Here is an 18572-nt window from a genome sequence, read left to right as displayed (position 1 = left end):
TGGAAGACCGAAGCATGACAAAGGCAAACTCAGTTAGAAAAAGGTCACAAATTCTGTATTATCTGTTAAGGCATAATAAAAGACCATGATTCTTTTTCATAATTCTGAAACTCAAAAAGCTCTGATCTCAGTTGATGATGGGTTATTTATAGACATTTTTAGTGTAAATGTTCATACATTTTTCTGCACATATATAAATGTTTGATTATTATAGGGTTCAGCCCCACAGTTCACCAGGGTATTATGTAATATACATGGGATTTTAGATCTGATTCTTTCATTTCATTTGTAAACACACACACAGATATTTAATTGCAGTTAAATAGCCTATTCTGTTTTGAAAACACCACTAAAGATGGGTCACTGAAGATGGATAATGTAACAATCCTGTGACAACCATAGTTCTCATTCTCTTTATTCATTATTTAAAATCAAATAACACTAATAACATACTTCAAAAAAATGTATATCATACCTTTCTTTCGTTGGCTGTCATTCTAAAAAAAATGATTGTAGCAAAGCACGTTTGTTTCTCTATGGAAGGTAGAAATCAAAACCATGAATATGGAATCCACATTTAATAGGATTAATTCAACATAATAACCATTAATTACCAGTCACCGAAGAGCACATCGATAAAACAATGTTTTAGGCACTATTTTAAAAAAAAGACAATTTTTTTCCAGAGATAGAACAACAAGGAGCGCTAATTTAAAATATAATCTTTAAATTTTCTTCTCTTCATTTATTCTATATCATGATTATGTGTAGTAAGTGAACTAGAATCTGTAATGATTGGTATAGATTGTCACAGCTCAACACTCATGTGTCTACCTTCATCAGTAATTAGGATCATAGAAATACCGAGTCATGCAGCAGTTCATCCAAGTTGAGGAGAATAGTTTATTAATTATTTTAAGATCAGGTAAAGATTGTCATTCAGAAAGTTTAGTGAAAACATTGGGATTTCAGAAAGATTTTGAAGCAGAGATGGCTATTTATCAGCTGTGGAATGTATTCGATTTTAAAATACAAAGGATCTAACCTGAAAGCTTTTATAGTCTTTCTGTCCTTTTTTTCTTCTTAAAGATTACAATTTTCCTTTGCATTTCCGACTGAATATTTCCAGGCAGTTACTGAGGAAAAAATGAATTAGCTTACGAAATGGGTCTTTAGTTTTTCAAATCCTTGTCACTGTCAGACCTAAGGAAATTATTCAAATACAGTGCACTCTTTGAAGTCAATGGAAGCTTTGTACTTGATTGAACCAAAGGCAATATAAAATTAAAAGCACTCAAAAGGATTTTATTAATCCATAGATTCAGTTTTTGAACACTGTAAAGTTGGATAAATAGATTGGCAAGGTTATCTTCATAATAATAAAGGCTGCTTTGGTTGCCGCTAAAAAAAAAAATCATGGAGTACTTTGAGGTTTTTGGAAACCTAGCATAAACTCTCAGAGAAATCTTGTTTGCTACTATTATGTATATAAAGGCCACATTTAAAAGCATTCTGTTTACAAAATCATTTTGGCTTAAGCTTGCCATTGATTAAAATTACCACATGCGCTGAAAGCGTTAACGCAACTCAGGATGAGAAGTATTTGTCAGGGACAAGTGTGTTATATGATCAGATAGATGTTTTACTTCATTTTTATCATGTTTATTTAAAATATGTAGTAATTAGCTACGTCATCCATTAATTTTGTTATTTTAAATTCAAATAGACTTAAATTTAAATTAAGTACTTTTTAAATTAAATAATTTCAATTATATCTGATTCAACTATACCTGACTTCTAAGACACTTAGTCAAAATGTTTTGCCTGGAGCAAATATTTTCATTGTTTTGGCATCATTATCCACATTCTCCATAATTATGTGTAAGAAAATAGGTCAGTTATTTTATATATATATGTGTATATATATATAGATACAGATAAAAATATCTAGCTAAGGTTATACAGATGTTTGGCAATCTTGTGTAGGAACTCAGATCTTGCAGTTATTCATTTTATTTTTATTTTTTTTCAGTTATTCATTTTAGTATTGTTGCACCACAAACAATTCTTCTATAACCTCAAAATGCTATGGCCCAGTTTTAGTATTTTGTGGATTCAGCTAGATCATATTTTCTCCTTGCTTTCCCCCTCCCCTGCTTTACCCCTGCCCCCGCCCCGCCATACACACACACGAGTGCATACCCACACCCTTGACATAGCACAGTAATGGAAAGTGCCCCAACTAGACTTCTGCTTTTGTGTGATCTTGGGGAAGTATCCACTTTTGGGGGCCTTGCATTTCCATTTGTTTCTTCTTCTTTTTTTAAAAAGATTTTATTTATTCATGAGAGACACAAAGAGAGAGAGAGAGAGAGAGAGAGAGAGAGGCAGAAACATAGGCAGAGGGAGAAGCAGGCTCTATGCAGGGAGCCTGATATGGGACTCAATCCCGGGACTCCAGGATCACACCCTGGGGTGAAGGCGGCGCTAAACTGCTGAGCCACCCGGGCTGCCCCCATTTGTTTCTTCTGACCTTTTAGTTCTATTCTAAATCTTGGAACAAATCATACCCTTTAGCCCCAATATTAGTCTGACCCCAACGATAGTATTACAAAGGGTGTCCACTGAAAATTAAATCTTATTTTATATTTTAGCTGTTTAATAAACAAGTAGGCACAGGTGACTGTACTTTAAATTGTTAGCTACTCAGTTTTTGAGTTGGTGCCATTTTGGACCGATGGAAAATTGTAATGTAAGATTTAAAATTGTAGCAGTAAAAATAAATTACTTCACATTTTGGGGGGACAGCAATTCTTATCTGATCAGTTACAGTTTGAACCTCACTTGAATGGAATTAATACAAAGATATCAAGAAAATGGTGACAATATGACTTCAAAATCTTACAGTGATGTTATAATTTATATTCTTCTCTCCATAAGTGCTATTAAAAATACTTCCATGAACCGAGAAAATGTTCAAGTATTTAAAATATAATTAAATATCCACTTCAAAGATGCACAAAAACCACATTCAAACAGGACTTCTGATTGAATCAAGTCTCCTGGGATTTCTTTCCCTATCATTTCCACCTTGGAGGACGGGGTGTGGGGGGTGTGGGGGGGCTTCAGGGCAAGAGGGCAGAGGGCACACATGAAATGGAGCGATCCCCTAGGTTCATGAAAGCATGCACATTCTTCTGGTCTCTCTGCAGAATGTGGGGATGAAGAGAAAGACCACAGGAAAACAAAATTCTCATCCATCGTAAATGTAATAGGATGGCCACAAGCAGCTGATATCATGCTTGTATTTGCATAATGCTTTCTCTATTTACGAAGCTTTTTCACATATCCACTTGATTCTCAAAATAAGTTTTACAATTAAGAGCACTGATACACATGATGCTTAGTGAGGTTAAGTGACTCGCTCATGTTCAAATGGTACAGCAGAGGCAAGCTTAGGACACAGGTTTTTTGATTTCTAGTTAAATATTCTTTCTACCATTATCACTGTTTTCCAAACAAATGGAGCTCCTATTTTAACAGTAAAATGCATGATTCTAAAAAGGGGGCTGCATTTGGTGCCCCTTTGTGATTAGGAATGGTTAACAACAGAAATGTATGTTATAAAATACTTGAGTTTGTGATCAAAATGTCCCTTCCAGGAGGAGAATTTAATCAATAAGATAAAAATTATAAAACTCAGAAGTCATTTTATGGCCTTAACTCATTATTATTATTCTATCTTTAATTTTATTGAAATATAATTTGAATGCTAAATATATCAAACATGTACCCAATCTTCCTTGTCCAGAAAAGTCTTTCCTATACTTTTCTTGTACCAGAAACGGGAAAATTAAGTAACTTACTTGGACAAAAAAGCAAATACTAAAAACATTCCATATTTACCTATACTGATAATTTTGACAATAGTTCAAGGTAAATTGCATTTACTTTCTTTGAAAATGTTGGCATATAAATAAACTTGTTTTTCTTGTCTAAATAAGGACAATATGGTATAACATCAAAACATTTGCTGATGAATGGTCCTTCATTTTTATTTTTATAAATATTTGCAATAAAATATTTTGCTTGGATCCTTAGATATTTTTACAAAACATAAAATTATCAAGAGCAATAAATCAGAGAACAAAAATGAGTATAAAACTTATTTCCTTACGTTCAGGCAAATTAAGGGAGCATAAATATTTCGAAGACTGGTTAAAAGCATGGTACCTTAAGCAGGAGTTGTTACTTAGTCCTAGTTGATGGGACCTCTGAGATTGTTTACTTTGAAAGCGAACTATGCACTTTTAAATCCACTTTACTATTCAGTATTAACAAAGTAACTTATGAGAATATAATTCCTGATCAAATGTTTTCGATCAGACTATATATGCACAAAAAACCCATTTCAAACTGTCAAGAAAAGTGAGTAATATTGAAATATGTGGACATTAAGGTCAGCTATATGCTAACAAAGAGAGAATGGGAGTAATTCTGTAGACACTCCAGTTTCAAGAAAAAGTTGTCTGCTCTGCCCGATAATTTAGCAAAATACCCAATCTGGTAGTGTGGCAAGTAAGCAGAGTGCTCTGAATTAACACTTCCTAAACAGCGTTAGCATGGGTTTGTAACTGTTGCTTAAATGCTTTCATTGCATCACTCTGAAGTTAATGTTGGTATTTATCCTGAGATGACGCCCAATCTGTTCACGTTAGTTCTGTGGCCTGTGTGAAGTCAGCAGAAACACTCTTTCCTGGGCTTTACTGCTTCCTCAGAAGAATGCACAGTATTCGGAACAAAACCACTTTTAACTCCTTCCCAGCCATCCTGAATACAAATTTCTCCCCTCTTAATAAGTTCATATATGTCTCTTGTCAAGATCGTAAAGGATTCCTCAACATTTGTGGCATCTTTTGCAGAGGTTTCTATATACTTCATACCGCAGTCTGCCGACAGTTTTTCGGCTTCTTCTCTCGTAACCTGACGTCGTGAAGCCAAGTCACACTTATGTCCCACCAGCAGAAATACAATCCGAAACGGCTGAACGTGCATTTTTGCTTCTTCTAGCCAATCTTTCACGTGTTCGAAAGATCGTCGGTTGGTAATGTCAAATACTAAAAATCCACCAACTGAGTTGCGGTAATAAGATCGAGTTATTGATCTGAAAAAGAAATAGAAAAACAGGTTGTAAAGGGACAAATTTTTCTGCTTCTCCTCTTTCAAACAATGTAGCACCATAATAAAATTTGAAGGTAACCTGGACCAGAATTTATAAATCAAATATGATGTGTCTTTTTAAAAAAGATTTTATTTGAGAGGAGAGAGCAAGCGACCAAGAGCAGGGAGAGAGGCAGAGGGAGAGGGAGAAGCAGACTCACCTCTGAGCAGGGAGCCCTACTCGGGGCTCAATCTCAGGACCCTGGCTGGGATCAAGACCCCAGCCAAAGGCAGATGCTTCATGAGTGACCGAGCCATCGGTGTGCTCCCAAATATGAAGTGTCTTAAGTGGACAAAAATATTCTGAAACTAATAGGCAAGCCAGTTTCATCCACTGACAGAATATTTAAAGTGTAGTTATTTTTAGATAGACAAAAAGAACTTAAGTGGTATGTTATCTTGCACTTAGGACTGTTTTTATTTTCAACTATCTGCTTGAGTAATTATTACATTACTGTGATTAAAAATAGGAATATAGAAAGATATGGTGAAGAGCAGAGGTTGCCCAGCCAACCAGATCTTAAAAATCTCTCTTCCTGTTATTTAATGCAAGGAGCCCCTCTCTATCCATTGAAGAAGAAACGAGGGTGCACCTGTTATAATGTGAGTCACAGCTACAATCCTGTGTGATATCTCTTCAAGAAACAGGAAATTGTTGGCACATGGGGTGTGAATCTGAGGTGTGCTAGGGATTCCATCTGTCCCTCTAGATCTAGTCTCTGCTCTTCTCTGGGCATCAAAGCTTTCCCAACTCCCTCGCCCTTGGGCTTGCAGTGAGGTTCAGCCAATGGGAGCACCAGCTGGGTAGCAAAGAGGTCCAGCTACGTACCCTCCTCTCCATCTCCACTCTTGGCTTCACAGCAGCTATGTTCCTGTTTCTGATTGTGGTTCCCCTTGAATAGCACCTTTCTAATGGGTTCCACCAGGTTCAGGTAATCTCATTCTCTTCCCTCTGTTGGTCAGGTGGTGGATGGCTTCTCACTGTGGCTAACTTTGAATGCCTCACCATCCTTGATTGATGCTGTTCACCTTGCCCACATTTCTAGAAATAGTCACTTTGCTAAACTTTCAGTTAACCCTTCACATGTGCTATTTCCTGACTGAATCATGAGGCAAGGTGCTAAGGCCATACTGTTCTATATTTCTCGCCTTTACATGCATTATTTTTTCTACCCAGAATGTCTTCTACCCTCCTATTTCTCCTTCAAGAATCAGCTCAAAAATCATGTATAGGGATGCCTGGGTGGCTCAGCAGTTGAGCGTTTGCCTTCAGCTCAGAGTGTGATCCCAGGATCCAGGATTGAGTCCCACATCGGGTTCCCCGTGAGAAGCCTGCTTCTGCCTCTGCCTGTGTCTCTGCATCTCTCTCTGTGTATGGGTCTTTCATGAATAAATAAATAAATCATTAAAAAAATCATGTATAGAGAAGCTTTCCCTGCCACTGACCTTTTGTCCTCTTAGGCAATCCTGTTATAACTCCATTGAGCCTTTGGCATACTGCCATTATGATTATATCCATTTTCACAATGTGCTGATTGGACCGGTTGGTATGTCTCCCATTCAATTCAAGACTCCTTGAGGGTCATTTTTCCTCTAGGTATCTGACAATACCTAATATCATATTACCTGGGAAATGATATATGTTGCTTAGTATTTGTTATATTGGATTGATTAGTCTTATTGGAGAGGGAAAGTGCTAAATGTTGTACGAGGCAGAGATTGCAAATGTCTGTTTCTAAGTTGTCAATGGTCTTGAGCATTGAGATGATCATTAAGTAAACTCATTTGACCACCCAAGATCTTTGTGGAAGGCCAGTAGGTCACCTGGTACTCTCTCCATCTGTTGCATTCCTTCATTATCTTTCCTGCTGAAATCACAAGCACCATTTGTTGTGGGTGTGGGAAGAAAGTATTTCACCTCTTTTTTCTTTCCCTTTCATTTGCTTCCCTGCTTCTCCTCAGAATTTTTTTTAAAGATTTATTTTAGAGAGAGAGAGGGAACACAGGGACAGGGGCTGATGGAGAGAATCCACAGAAGATTCCTCTGATACAGGCCTCCATATCATGAGCCTGAGATCATGACCTGAGCTGAAACCAAGAATGGGACGCTTAAAAGACTGGGCCACCCAGGCACCCTCTCCTGAGAATTCTTAGTAGAGACTGTCAAGTGACTATTGTTTTTTAAGATTTTATTTATTTATTCATAAAAGACACAGAGAGAAAGAGAGGCAGAGACACAAGTAGAGGGAGAAGCAGGCTCCATGCAGGGAGCATGACGTGGGACTCGATTCCAGAACTCCAGGATCACACCCTGGGCCGAAGGCGGCGCTAAACTGCAGAGCCACCCGGGCTGCCCTCAAGTGACTATTTTAGGAATGTTTTCTCAAGGACTACTGGATTACATAGCCACTGTTAGTAAGAAAAATCTCCCACTATCTTTCACAGGCTTCAAATAATGGGGTTCATTTAAGTTGCTTTAAAAAAACATTGAGGGATAATTTGTTATTGTTTTGCTGCTTATCTTGATATGTGTGAATTCAGGCAGATGTGCAGTGCTGTAAGAGAAACGACATTAAGGCTGTTACTAGACTGAAAGCTTTAATTTACTCAGCACCAAGTCTGCATTACTTTGATTCCCCCTCCTATTTAATCTACCATGAGTTTAATTTACAAAAACATGCTTTTGTGGTTGAAAACTCAATGCTGAAACGCTCGTATATTAGGCAGAGCCATATCTCACACTGTAGAAAATGCCATGTTTTCTAGCCCTTTATATCTAATTTTGCAAACACATTTGGAATACAGTTGGCAAATTCTATAGAACAAAATTACAGCAAAGTATATGCCATGTACACTCTAAAACAGCCCTTATTAATAATAGATTAGCTGGAATAAAAGGTCTCAATATGACATCCGTCATTTTCTACGTAATAACTTGATCTTCAGTTTCTATATGTGGGTATGGATAAGAGGTTTAGAATTCTGATATGTTAGCCTTCCCATTCAGATATAGTTGTCCCAGGGGGTAGGTTTTCCCTAAAACAATTGGGCATCCCTGCTGTCAATTATTCAGGGGAAGAGACAAGCCTACAGCCTGAAAACTAGAATGTGAGAGTTAGGTCTTCTAGAAGGGGGTAAGGAACATTTAGCTTTTTCTGGGCCTGCTCTTTTGGGTCATACTTCGGTCTCTAGGAGTTCTTGGAAGTATCAGAAGAAGTAGGGTACAGATCCTGAGAGAACTATGTAGGTCAGCTTCCCTATAAGGAATTCGAGTTGGGCAGCCTGGGTGGCTCAGCAGTTTAGCGCCACCTTCAGCCTAGGGCATGATACTGGAGACCTGGGATCGAGTCCCACGTTGGGCTCCCTATATGGAGCCTGCCTCTCCCTCTGCCTGTATCTCTGTCTCTCATGAGTAAATAAATAAAATCTTAAAAAAAAAAAATCCAGAGTTGATGATGAGTAACAATTCTTTTTTTTTCCCCAAGATGTGCGCGCGCGCGCGCACACACACACACACACACACACACACAGGCAGAAACATAGCCAGAGAGAGAAGCAGGCTCCATGCAGGGAGCCTGATGTGGGACTTGATCCTGGGACTCCAGGATCGATCACTCTTTGGGCCGAAGGCAGATGCTCAACCGCTGAGCCACCTAGGCGTCCCAGTAATAATTCTTTATAAGCAACAACATCTTGCTGCAAATTACCTTACCTATTTCCTTTTGGGCTTTGAAAGTCTCACTGAATGAATGGATGATTTTAAAAAAGGGGGAAAAAATAGGGGAGGGAGAAATGGAAGGAAGGAGGGAAGAGAAGGAAAGGAGAGAGAAATAAATGAATGGATTCCAATCTGGTCTCAGGAATGTTATGGGAAAATTGAAAGTTATGAAGCTATTCTGTGGCATGACTGGAAAGGGGACCCAGCACCCCCTACATCCAACATGACACTGGTAAAATGGGGAAGATGAATCATGGCAGACAGTTTCAGGGATACAAGCTCTTAGTAGATCCTTGTTCCTCCCAAGTGAAAGATCTGGTTTTGTTTTTTCAGAGATTTTATTTTTGACTAATCTCTGCATTTAACGAAGGGCTCAAAGTCACAACCCAGAGATCAAGAGTTGCACACTCTCCTGACTGAGCCAGCTGGCACCCCAATCTAGTTTTGAGTATAAAAGAAACCTACTGCTTCTTTTACACTTTGAAAGCTACACTATTAGCAACCCCTCCCCCATTTTCACAGAACAGACTCCTCAACATGCTAAAATTGCTCATTCTATAGGACCAGGAGGAGGTGGTTTCTGCTTTCCCCAGTGCCCATTCCAGATAATTCTCTTCCAACCCCTGTTGTAAAAACAAAAACCAAAAACTTCCCTGCTCCTTTGAGGCTTATGCCTTCTGGCTGGATCATCTGTTGTCATTCGCTAACTGCTGGGTCATCCTCTATAAGCTGAAGACTTCAGCACTTTGTTTTTCTTTCCATCTCAATTCCTGTCATTCTGCTCACTGATTTCAACATCCATTTGGATGGGCTGTCTGGTGTCATTTCTGTTACTTGATTTTTTTGTTTCTAATGAACTATCCTCTTCATTCTGCTTTTCTCATCTACTTTCTTTTCATCATCAGAAATTCACTACTTCCCAAACTGGAGATTTACATACTACTTTTTGATCAAGATCTCATAGCCTGCAGCATATTTTTAGTGATAATTTTTAAATTTTATCCAGATTTGTAATCTACTGAGTAATTCTACTACTTTCTATCCATTAATACCCTCCTATTTTTACCTCCATCCATACCGTAGTTCTAGGAGATATCAGTATAATTGTTTTCTTGGAAACATCTACATTCCCAAGCTCCTCCCCCACTGCTACACTCATCTGGGAAGACTGTATCTCTGGATCAGCCCAGCATGCTGCTGAATGTTTCTGGGGAAAATCACTCAACCAGGTAGGCTGGTGTCCCTATGAATTAATTATAACCAATCCCAAGTAGACACTCCACACTGCCAAGGAATACTGCTCTTAGCAGGAGAAACTCTTCTCCCTCTTCCCTCACACTTAGACTTCTACCATAGGATGAAACAGGATTTCCGTTTCAACCTTTTTCTCCTCACGAAAGAGAACTGGAGGAACACTTTACTCCTCTTACTGGACACCTCCATTGAAGGAAAAATGGTGGCCATTTGGTTAAAATCTGTTTCTCAGGCTGGTGGGCAGAATTAACTGTGTTCAAGGTTAGTACTCTTGCATATCATCCTTCTCCACCTCTTTCCACTTTCTGAATTCAGGATATTGGTTTGTTAATTGTGAAAGGCAGGCAGGTGCCATGTCTATGCTCACTACTGAATATGCAGTGATTCTTAAGTGCCTGGCACATAGTGGGCACTCAGTACAGTCTTAGGGAATAAGTGGTTGATTTGGTTAAACCACGACACAGCCATTGGGGAAAGGGGAGAAATGGCAGAGACAGTGAGGAAGTTTGAGGAAACAGATACTACTAGCAGTGCAAAAAAAGAAAGGTGCCCAATATTAAGATCTATTAGCAGTGTGTTATATTCTCACACCAAGGTCACTGAGATGCGATGAGCATGTTAGTGGCTAGAGAAGAATGGATAAATTAAATATAAATATAAATATAAATAAATATATATACCTAAATATATATCCCATGAAAATATAATAGTAATCTGTGAAGTTTCTTGGGGGAGGGGATCCCTTAATCCGAGGTATGCTATTAAAACCTCCCCAAAGACAAGTTGTGGTATCTTATGTCCCCCACCAAGAAGAAGAAAGCATAATACTTAATGGGCCTTTTTGGATTGTGGAGGACACTTGTATAATATTTGAATGTACTTCTCTGATCCATTAAATAGGAGACCCAAAAGGCTATATGCATGGTCCAAGCTACAATGCAAGCAGCTTTGCTACTTGGCTCATGGTCCACCAGATCTAATGGTGCCTTCCAGAAGTACCTATAGCAGTACTGGGATGCTCTGTCAAGCCTGGAGAAGGTTCCACTGGACAATCACAGGAGTGGCATTTTGGAATAAAGGTAGGAGTGGCATTTGGAATAAAGGTATGCTCTTTGTCAAGAGCCACTATGCTTTTGAGAAAGTTCTTGGCTTACAACCTGGCTTTGATAGAGACTAAATGCCTGGAACACCAGTGACTGTGTAATCTGAGGGGTGATCAAGAGCTAGGTGTTTTCTGTTTGACCCAGCTGGAACTTTGTCAATAAGTGTAAGTCATAAACATAAGCAAGATGGGAGTGGAACCTGAGGGGACCCACAGTAACAAGGCTCACACACCCAGAAGGCCTACTTTTGCAGGACCCTCTCAACCTGTGGCCCTATCTGGATTTCCCTATAACTAAAGATGAAAAAAAAAACCCTACAGATGGTTCTGCATAGCACACTGGCATTGGTCAGCCCCACTCAATTGTGAACTTGAAGGTTAGTGCAAAAGAGAGCCCCTCCCACCTGTGGACTTCTTGTACTTTTTCCAGAGAGAGAGATGGAAAGATGTAGGTAAGGATCGACACCAATTCATGAGCAGAAGCCAAGGGTTTGGCACAGTGGAGAAAGCAAGATTGGAGGACTGATAAGGAGGTCTGGGGAGAGGTATGCTGATGTGTCTAGGGCATGTGAATATTTGTATTCTATGTGACTATTCACCCCGAACTCCCTCCCCTCTGTGGAGGAGTTCCTAGTAACTGGTGAAACAAAATATCCTGGTGTAATTATTGGTCTGTATTTTTACCCCAGTTTGGACTCAAAGTGATCATGGCAGAGAGATGGAGGCTGTGATTGGGCTCAACAAGACTTTCTCTTCTCTGTCACTGTTCAAGTTGTTTTTCCAGCAGCTGCTGACACTTGAGATATGGTATCTTTCTCTGGGGGCGGGGGGGTACCATCATGGAGGGGACACTGTAACACACATTTAATCTGGACTGAAAACTTGCTGTACCACCATCCATGGACTTATGGAATCCCTTATATACAGATGTGATATCCCACACTTTGCTGCAGACCAAAGATTTCATTTAGCAGAGGCAGAGACGGGGAAGTGGGCTGACGCCATCCAGGAGAAAATACCTTGTAAGATTTTGGCATGATTCAGGCTGCATGTGTTTTAAACAAGTGAGGGCTAGAGTAGGAGGTGGTTTCCTCATAAACAGATGCTGTGGTCTGGCAAACAAAGGGTGGAAGTGGGGTGATGGTGCCTCTCACAATTACACTTAATGAGTCACTACAATTTTTTGTTGCTTCTAATCCCTGTGACTCTGAACTCTGCTGATGGGAAGGTTTTACTATCCAAGGGAGGAATGATTTCACCAGAGAACCCTGTGATGCTTCTACTGAACTAGCTGAGACTGCCAATTGGTTATTTGGAGCTTCTTATGGCAGTGGGCGAATGGCAGCAAGGGAGCAACAAGATCATGAGGACCATCCTGGCTTCCTGTGGTTCTTGTTGCCCAGAGCTCCTGGGATCTCAATCATTCCATGCCTGGTCTTTCTAGCTTCCGGTCAAGGCTCTGTGCCTCAGACACGCTTCCAGAAACATTCATTTTAGATTATGGTCCTCAAGCTGGTTTTGGTGCTGGCAACCACAGACCTGGCTGATAATAATCCCCATATGTTTTGTAAGAGAAGGAGGACATAAAACACAAATATTTTATCATCTTCAACATAGTTTCATGAGGCCAAAATTCATTCTTTTTTGAAATTATTCTGGTAAAAGCACATGAGATCCACCTCTTAATCTTTTTTTTTAAGATCTTATTTATTTATTTGAGAGAGAAAGCACGTGTATGAGTAGGGGGAGGGGCAGAGGGAGAAACAGACTCGCCACTGAGCAGAGAGCCAGAGAGCCGGGGCTAATCAGGACCCTGGGATCATGACCTGAGCCAAAGGCAGATTTTTGGCTGATTGAGCCACCCAGGTGCCCCATCACCTCTTAACAATTTTTAAAATGTAAGCACAATGCTGTATACCAAATCTCTAGAACTGTTTCATCTTGCATGACTGAAACTTCATGCCCAGTGAACAGCAACTCATTTCCTCCTCCTGGCTCCCAGCCCCTGGCAACCACTATTCTTTCTGATCCTCAGAGTCTGATCACTTTAGATACCTCACATCCATAGAATCACATAGTATTTGCCTTCAGTAACTGGCTATCTTCTTTTTTAAGATTTTATTTTTTGACACAGAGAGTATAAGCACGGGGAGTAGGGAGGGGAAGAGGGAGAAGCAGGCTCCACACTGAGCAGGGAGCCCAATTCGGGGCTCTGTCCCAGGACCCTGAGATCATGACCTGGGCCGAAGGCAGATGCTTCACCAACCGAGCCACCCAGGCGCCCCAGGTACCTAGCTACTTTCACTTAGCATAATGTCCTCAAGATTCAACCACGTTGTAACAGGTGACAGCATTTCCTTCCTTTTTATGGTTGAATAATCATTCAATTGTATGTATATACCACATTTTCTTTTAACTAATCATCTGCAAAGCCGGTTCTTATAGTATTTTTGCTTTAGGAAAGAAAAATGGCCAACTAATTTATGTTAATTTTCCTCTTAATTTTTTTTCCTAAAATAATATGTAGACAAGTGATATGGAGAGTACTAGGGTTCACTTACATTTACAAGGAATTCCTTAACTAGGAGCAATGCAATCAGGTGTGAATGATAAGCCTTGGGGAATTTGGAATTTTTGTGACCGAAATGACAGGATTACTGAGATTCTAAAAAGTGTAAAGTATCTCAAACAGTTATCTAGTTTCCTGGAGGAAACTGAAAACAAGATGCTGTTGTCAACAACAAAAGTCCACAGGTCTTGGAATGCACACGATTATTTATGTTCTATTTACTTATTATAAAATTTTATCTGAAAGTGGCAAGACCATCTAAATCGTACACGCTATTAATATGAGTTGTGGTGGATGTCCACAGGCGTTCTAAAAAAGCAACAAAATACAGAGCACTTGCTGACTTACTTGGGTAAAACGAACCAGATGATCGATCCATCCTGGAAATGCCCTTCTTGTGGCTTTGCCAACTGTAAAATAGGCATTTAGAGGATAGAAGTACTTTGATGCCAAAGGCTGACAGCAGCAAGCAGCCTACGAATGCATCAGCCTGGCGAGTGCTTCCCTCCATGACATTACATCGCTACTGCCCTTCTGGGAACCATCGTTGTGTTGATGCTGTATTTACCTGCCTCACTTGCCTTGTGATCCAAGTCCTTATGATTGCTTTCAAGAGACAAAAACACAAGTTTCTCCTCTTCTTTTATTATTAGTGACTCTAACAGTCCCTCTCTCTGCCCTGAGATTTCAAAGCTTGGAGCTCCTAACCTCGGATACCTTTCTCCGTACATACAAATGTTAAAGAGCTTTTTCTTTGGGCAATCCCAGAGTCTTTGCATAAAATATAAGTCTGGGCCTGCAGAGGCTATATATACATAACCGATGAAACCTAACGGGCCATATCCTCTCTCTGAATGTGAGTCCATTCCCATGACCACCTATTTTCCTTTTATGACAGATCATCACTTGATGATAGCGAGGCCTTCCCATCTCCTTGCATGCTCTCATCACCTTTCATCTTCCATTTTACTCCACAGCACTCAACACTGATCTCCTAGATTGTTTTTCTAGTATATTTGGTTCTAGCCTGACTCCCATCATTATATGACGAGCTCCATGAATGCAAGGATTGTTGTCAGTTTTTCTGGAATGCTGTAACCCTAGTGTCTAACACAGAACCAGGCATGATGAGTCCTACGGATACTTGTAAGGAATACATCAACAACTGAATAAGTTGATACTGTCAGACTGTGCCCAAGTAGCATGCAAATGCCAAGCAAATGGGAGAGTAACAGAGAAATACCAAAAAACTGTTCTTTCAATATTCATAGTAGGGATCTGTGAAGCTGAAAGAGAAATGGGCTGAGTAATTGCACATACTTATAAGCATATAGGTGAAATCATCTGCATTTTCTGAAGAATTACTGTTTAAAGTTGGTAGTAATTCAAATTGTACTTTGCAGGTGGATTATGGGAGGTAGAATAAGTTATGTGTGAAAATCGAAATAGTTTATCTGGAAATTAATGGGAACGGTTTCTGACTTTGCTAATTGTCTGCAAGGTGATAATGAATGGATGCTTGTTTTCTCTTTAGTATGTGACCAGAAATGTACAAAAGACTTCAGCACTCACTCCAACACTTTCTGGCATCCTCTGCCAAATTAAAATAAGATGATGATCATCTTCTCATGATTATTTTATTCTCCATATAATATAGTGCATCATGTGATCTAACACAATTAAAGAATATCTTGGGTTTTAACTCTCCCACCATTTTTGTGACTTTCGTCTGGTTCCATTTGACTTCCTCTGTGCTGCTCTGTTTCACATACTTTTGTATACCTCTCCACATCTTAGAATTTATAATTGGTGTTTAGCCTTTTCTCATTTCATTCTATCTCTAAAATTATGCAGCTTTTATTTTCAAGTCATTTGAACAGATTATGCTCATGTTCTTTTCCTTTTTTTTTTTTTTTTTTTAAGATTTTATGTATTATTTGAGAGAGAGAAGAACAGGGGAGGAGCAGAGGGAGAGGGACAAGCTAACTGCTTGAGTGGGGAGCCTGACACGGGGTTCGATCCCATGACCCTGAGATCAGGACCCAAGCCGAAACCAAGAGTTGGATGCTCAACCGACTGAGCCACCCCGGCATACCTCTGTCTTTGTCTAAGTTCGTGATTTTATCTAAGTTACATGTGCACTTACCACACATCCTTATATCCCCCCAGGACCCAACTTGCCAGTATCATTACATCATAATTTTAGGTAGATCATTTCTTGGCATTCGTGTTGTTCTGATCATGGACATTCATCTCATTGCTAAGCCTGAACTACATTGTGACTTCTCATTTCCTGCACAACGTATTCTAAAGTTAATAATTACCTTGTGTATTCATAAAGATAGGCCAGGCTTGTCGTAATAACAAACCACCCACCTGCTGAAGGGAAGAATTGTAAAGAATCTGGGCTGATTTTTAAAACCACCATGTGCTACTTCTGCTCAAATCCACTGGCCACAATGAACCTCACGATTCTGTCTCTGTAAGAGAGAGGGGGAATCTATTCCTCCCATGTGTCCTAAAGAAAAGAAACATCCAATATCCACAACATCTTTTTCTTTTTGCTAAGCTGAATAATCCAATTCCAGGGGCGCCTGGTGGCTCAGTTGGTAAGTGTCTGCCTTCAACTTGGGTCATGATCTCAAGGTCCTGGGATCAAGCCCTGCATTGGGCTCTCTGCTCAGTGGGGTCTGCCCCTCCCCCCTGCTCATGCACTCAAACTCTCTCTCTCAAATAATTAAGCTCTTTAAGAAAAACAAGCAGGGGGCAGCCCAGGTGGTGCAGCGGTTTAGTGCCGCCTGCAGCCCGGGGTGTGATCCTGGAGACCCAGGATCGAGTCCCACATCGGGCTTCCTGCATGGAGCCTGCTTCTCCCTCTGCCTGTGTCTCTGCCTCTCTCTTCGCTCTCTCTGAATGAATAAATAAATGAATCTTTAAAAAAAAAAAAAAAGAAAAACAAGCAGGGTGATGGGCACTGAGAAGGGCACTTGATGGGATGAGCACTAGGTTTTATACTGGCAAATTGAACTTCAATAAAAAATATATATACAAAACAAACAAACCAACAACATCCAATTCTAAACTCTCTGCCAATTTTGTTCTTTTAAGGAGTTCTCATTAGCATTTCTTTTTCATCTTGCCAAGAGGGTCTCCCCTCCAGCCATCTGCTCCAACAGTCCAGCTGGGCTGTCCCTGGCACCTGCAGCAGAGGGGACTGTCATCTTCCTGGGCATTACCTCTGCCTGTCTTCCGGCATAGCTTCCTCATCCCTGGATCCTCCGTGTTCTTCATTCCTGGCTCCCTCCTCTATGTGTGTGTGGGGAGCGCACATTCTCAAGCAGCTTCCTTACAGAGACACAGGGGGTACTATTTCGAAATCTTGCATGTGTGGTTTATTCTGCTCTCCCAGGTGAATGACGACTCAATGAATGACTCAACTGAGTCAGACATAGAATTCTTCCAGAATTTTGCAGTCTCTCTGTTGCCTTCTACCTTCCACTGATGTTTTCAGGAAACCTGAAACCAACATGATTCCTGATTTTTCCCTCCCCACTGAAGGTCTTGTGGTGCCAGTGTTCTAGAATTTCACGACCACGTCCCTTAGACTCTGTCCACCTTTGTCTACTGTGCTAGGTCCTTCCCATCTGAAAACTCAGGTCCCTAAATCTTGGAAAATTTTCTTGAATTGCTTCATTGAGGATTTCTCCACTCTGTTTTTTCTCTTCTCTCTGGAACACCTGTTACTTGTGTGTCAAACCTTTTGGACTATCTTCTAATTTTTAATATAATCTTTCCCCTCTATTTTCTTTCTCTTTTGGAGTGTTTTTTTTTTTTCTATTGTGTTTCTAAAAGCTTGTCTGTTCTCAAAATATTCCTCTAAAAAATAGTACCCTGTTCTTCTTTCAATTGTAATATTTTCCCATTATCTCTATGAGGAAATTAAAGACAGTTTTATTTTGTTAACATTCCCTTCCCCTTTATTAAATTTGTTTCTCTGGTTGCTTTGGTCTCTGTTTTGGTCTCTAGGTTTTATGTACAGATCTCCCAATATTTCTTGCAATCTTTCATTGAGATCAAAAGCCCCACTTGCCAGAAAATCAGGCTAGATCACTTTAGTTGAGAGAACTCTGCAGTTGGTATCTTTTGTTGTTGTTGTTGTTTTTAAAAGGTTCTTATCTATTTATTTGAGAGAGAGAGAGAACAAAAAGTGGGAAGGGGCAGAGAGAGGAAGAGAGAGAGAGAAGCAGATTCCCCTCTGAGTAGGAAGTCTAACATGGGACTCAATCCCAGGACCCGGAGATCATGACCTGAGCTGAAGGCAGTCACTTAACCGACTGAATCCCCCAGGCGCCACTCATGGTAGTATCTTAAGCCTCTCCCTTTGGGCTAGTCAGATCCTTCAGAAATGATTTCACCAATGTTTGAAGGTTGCGGCCTGACTGCCAGCATTCTGAGAGCTGAGCAGGGGCAGAGGGAAAGGACTAGACCGTATTAGCATCCAACATACATGCATTCACTTAATGCCCTTACTTCTAATAAGGGAGCCCAACCTCAGTCATGCCTGGTTCTTCCAATTGGAGACTCTAATTCTTTTCCAAGAATAAATTTCCAGTTTTTGCCAATGTTGGGGGACAGGACATCACCTGATGTGTGGGATGGTGGTGGGGATGTGAGAATCCAATCTTTCTTAACTAGACTGATAATCATCC

At 40.1% G+C, this 18572-nt stretch overlaps 1 protein-coding gene across 1 annotated transcript in view; it reads right to left on the bottom strand.

Annotated features, from left to right (window-relative positions):
- Positions 1-393: 393 nt before the first annotated feature.
- The window catches only part of RAB39A (RAB39A, member RAS oncogene family), a 32053-nt gene continuing 13874 nt past the window's right edge, over positions 394-18572 (bottom strand). Inside the window, exon 2 of the mRNA XM_077893332.1 lies at positions 394-5164. Coding sequence (XP_077749458.1) covers positions 4738-5164 — 427 coding nt within the window. The 3' untranslated portion in view covers positions 394-4737. The remainder of the gene's footprint in view (positions 5165-18572) is intronic.

This window comes from Canis aureus, chromosome 3, assembly GCF_053574225.1.
Source record: "Canis aureus isolate CA01 chromosome 3, VMU_Caureus_v.1.0, whole genome shotgun sequence".
Lineage (NCBI taxonomy): Eukaryota > Metazoa > Chordata > Mammalia > Carnivora > Canidae > Canis > Canis aureus.
Note: the sequence above shows the minus strand (reverse complement) of the source record. Positions and strands in the feature narration are given on the sequence as shown.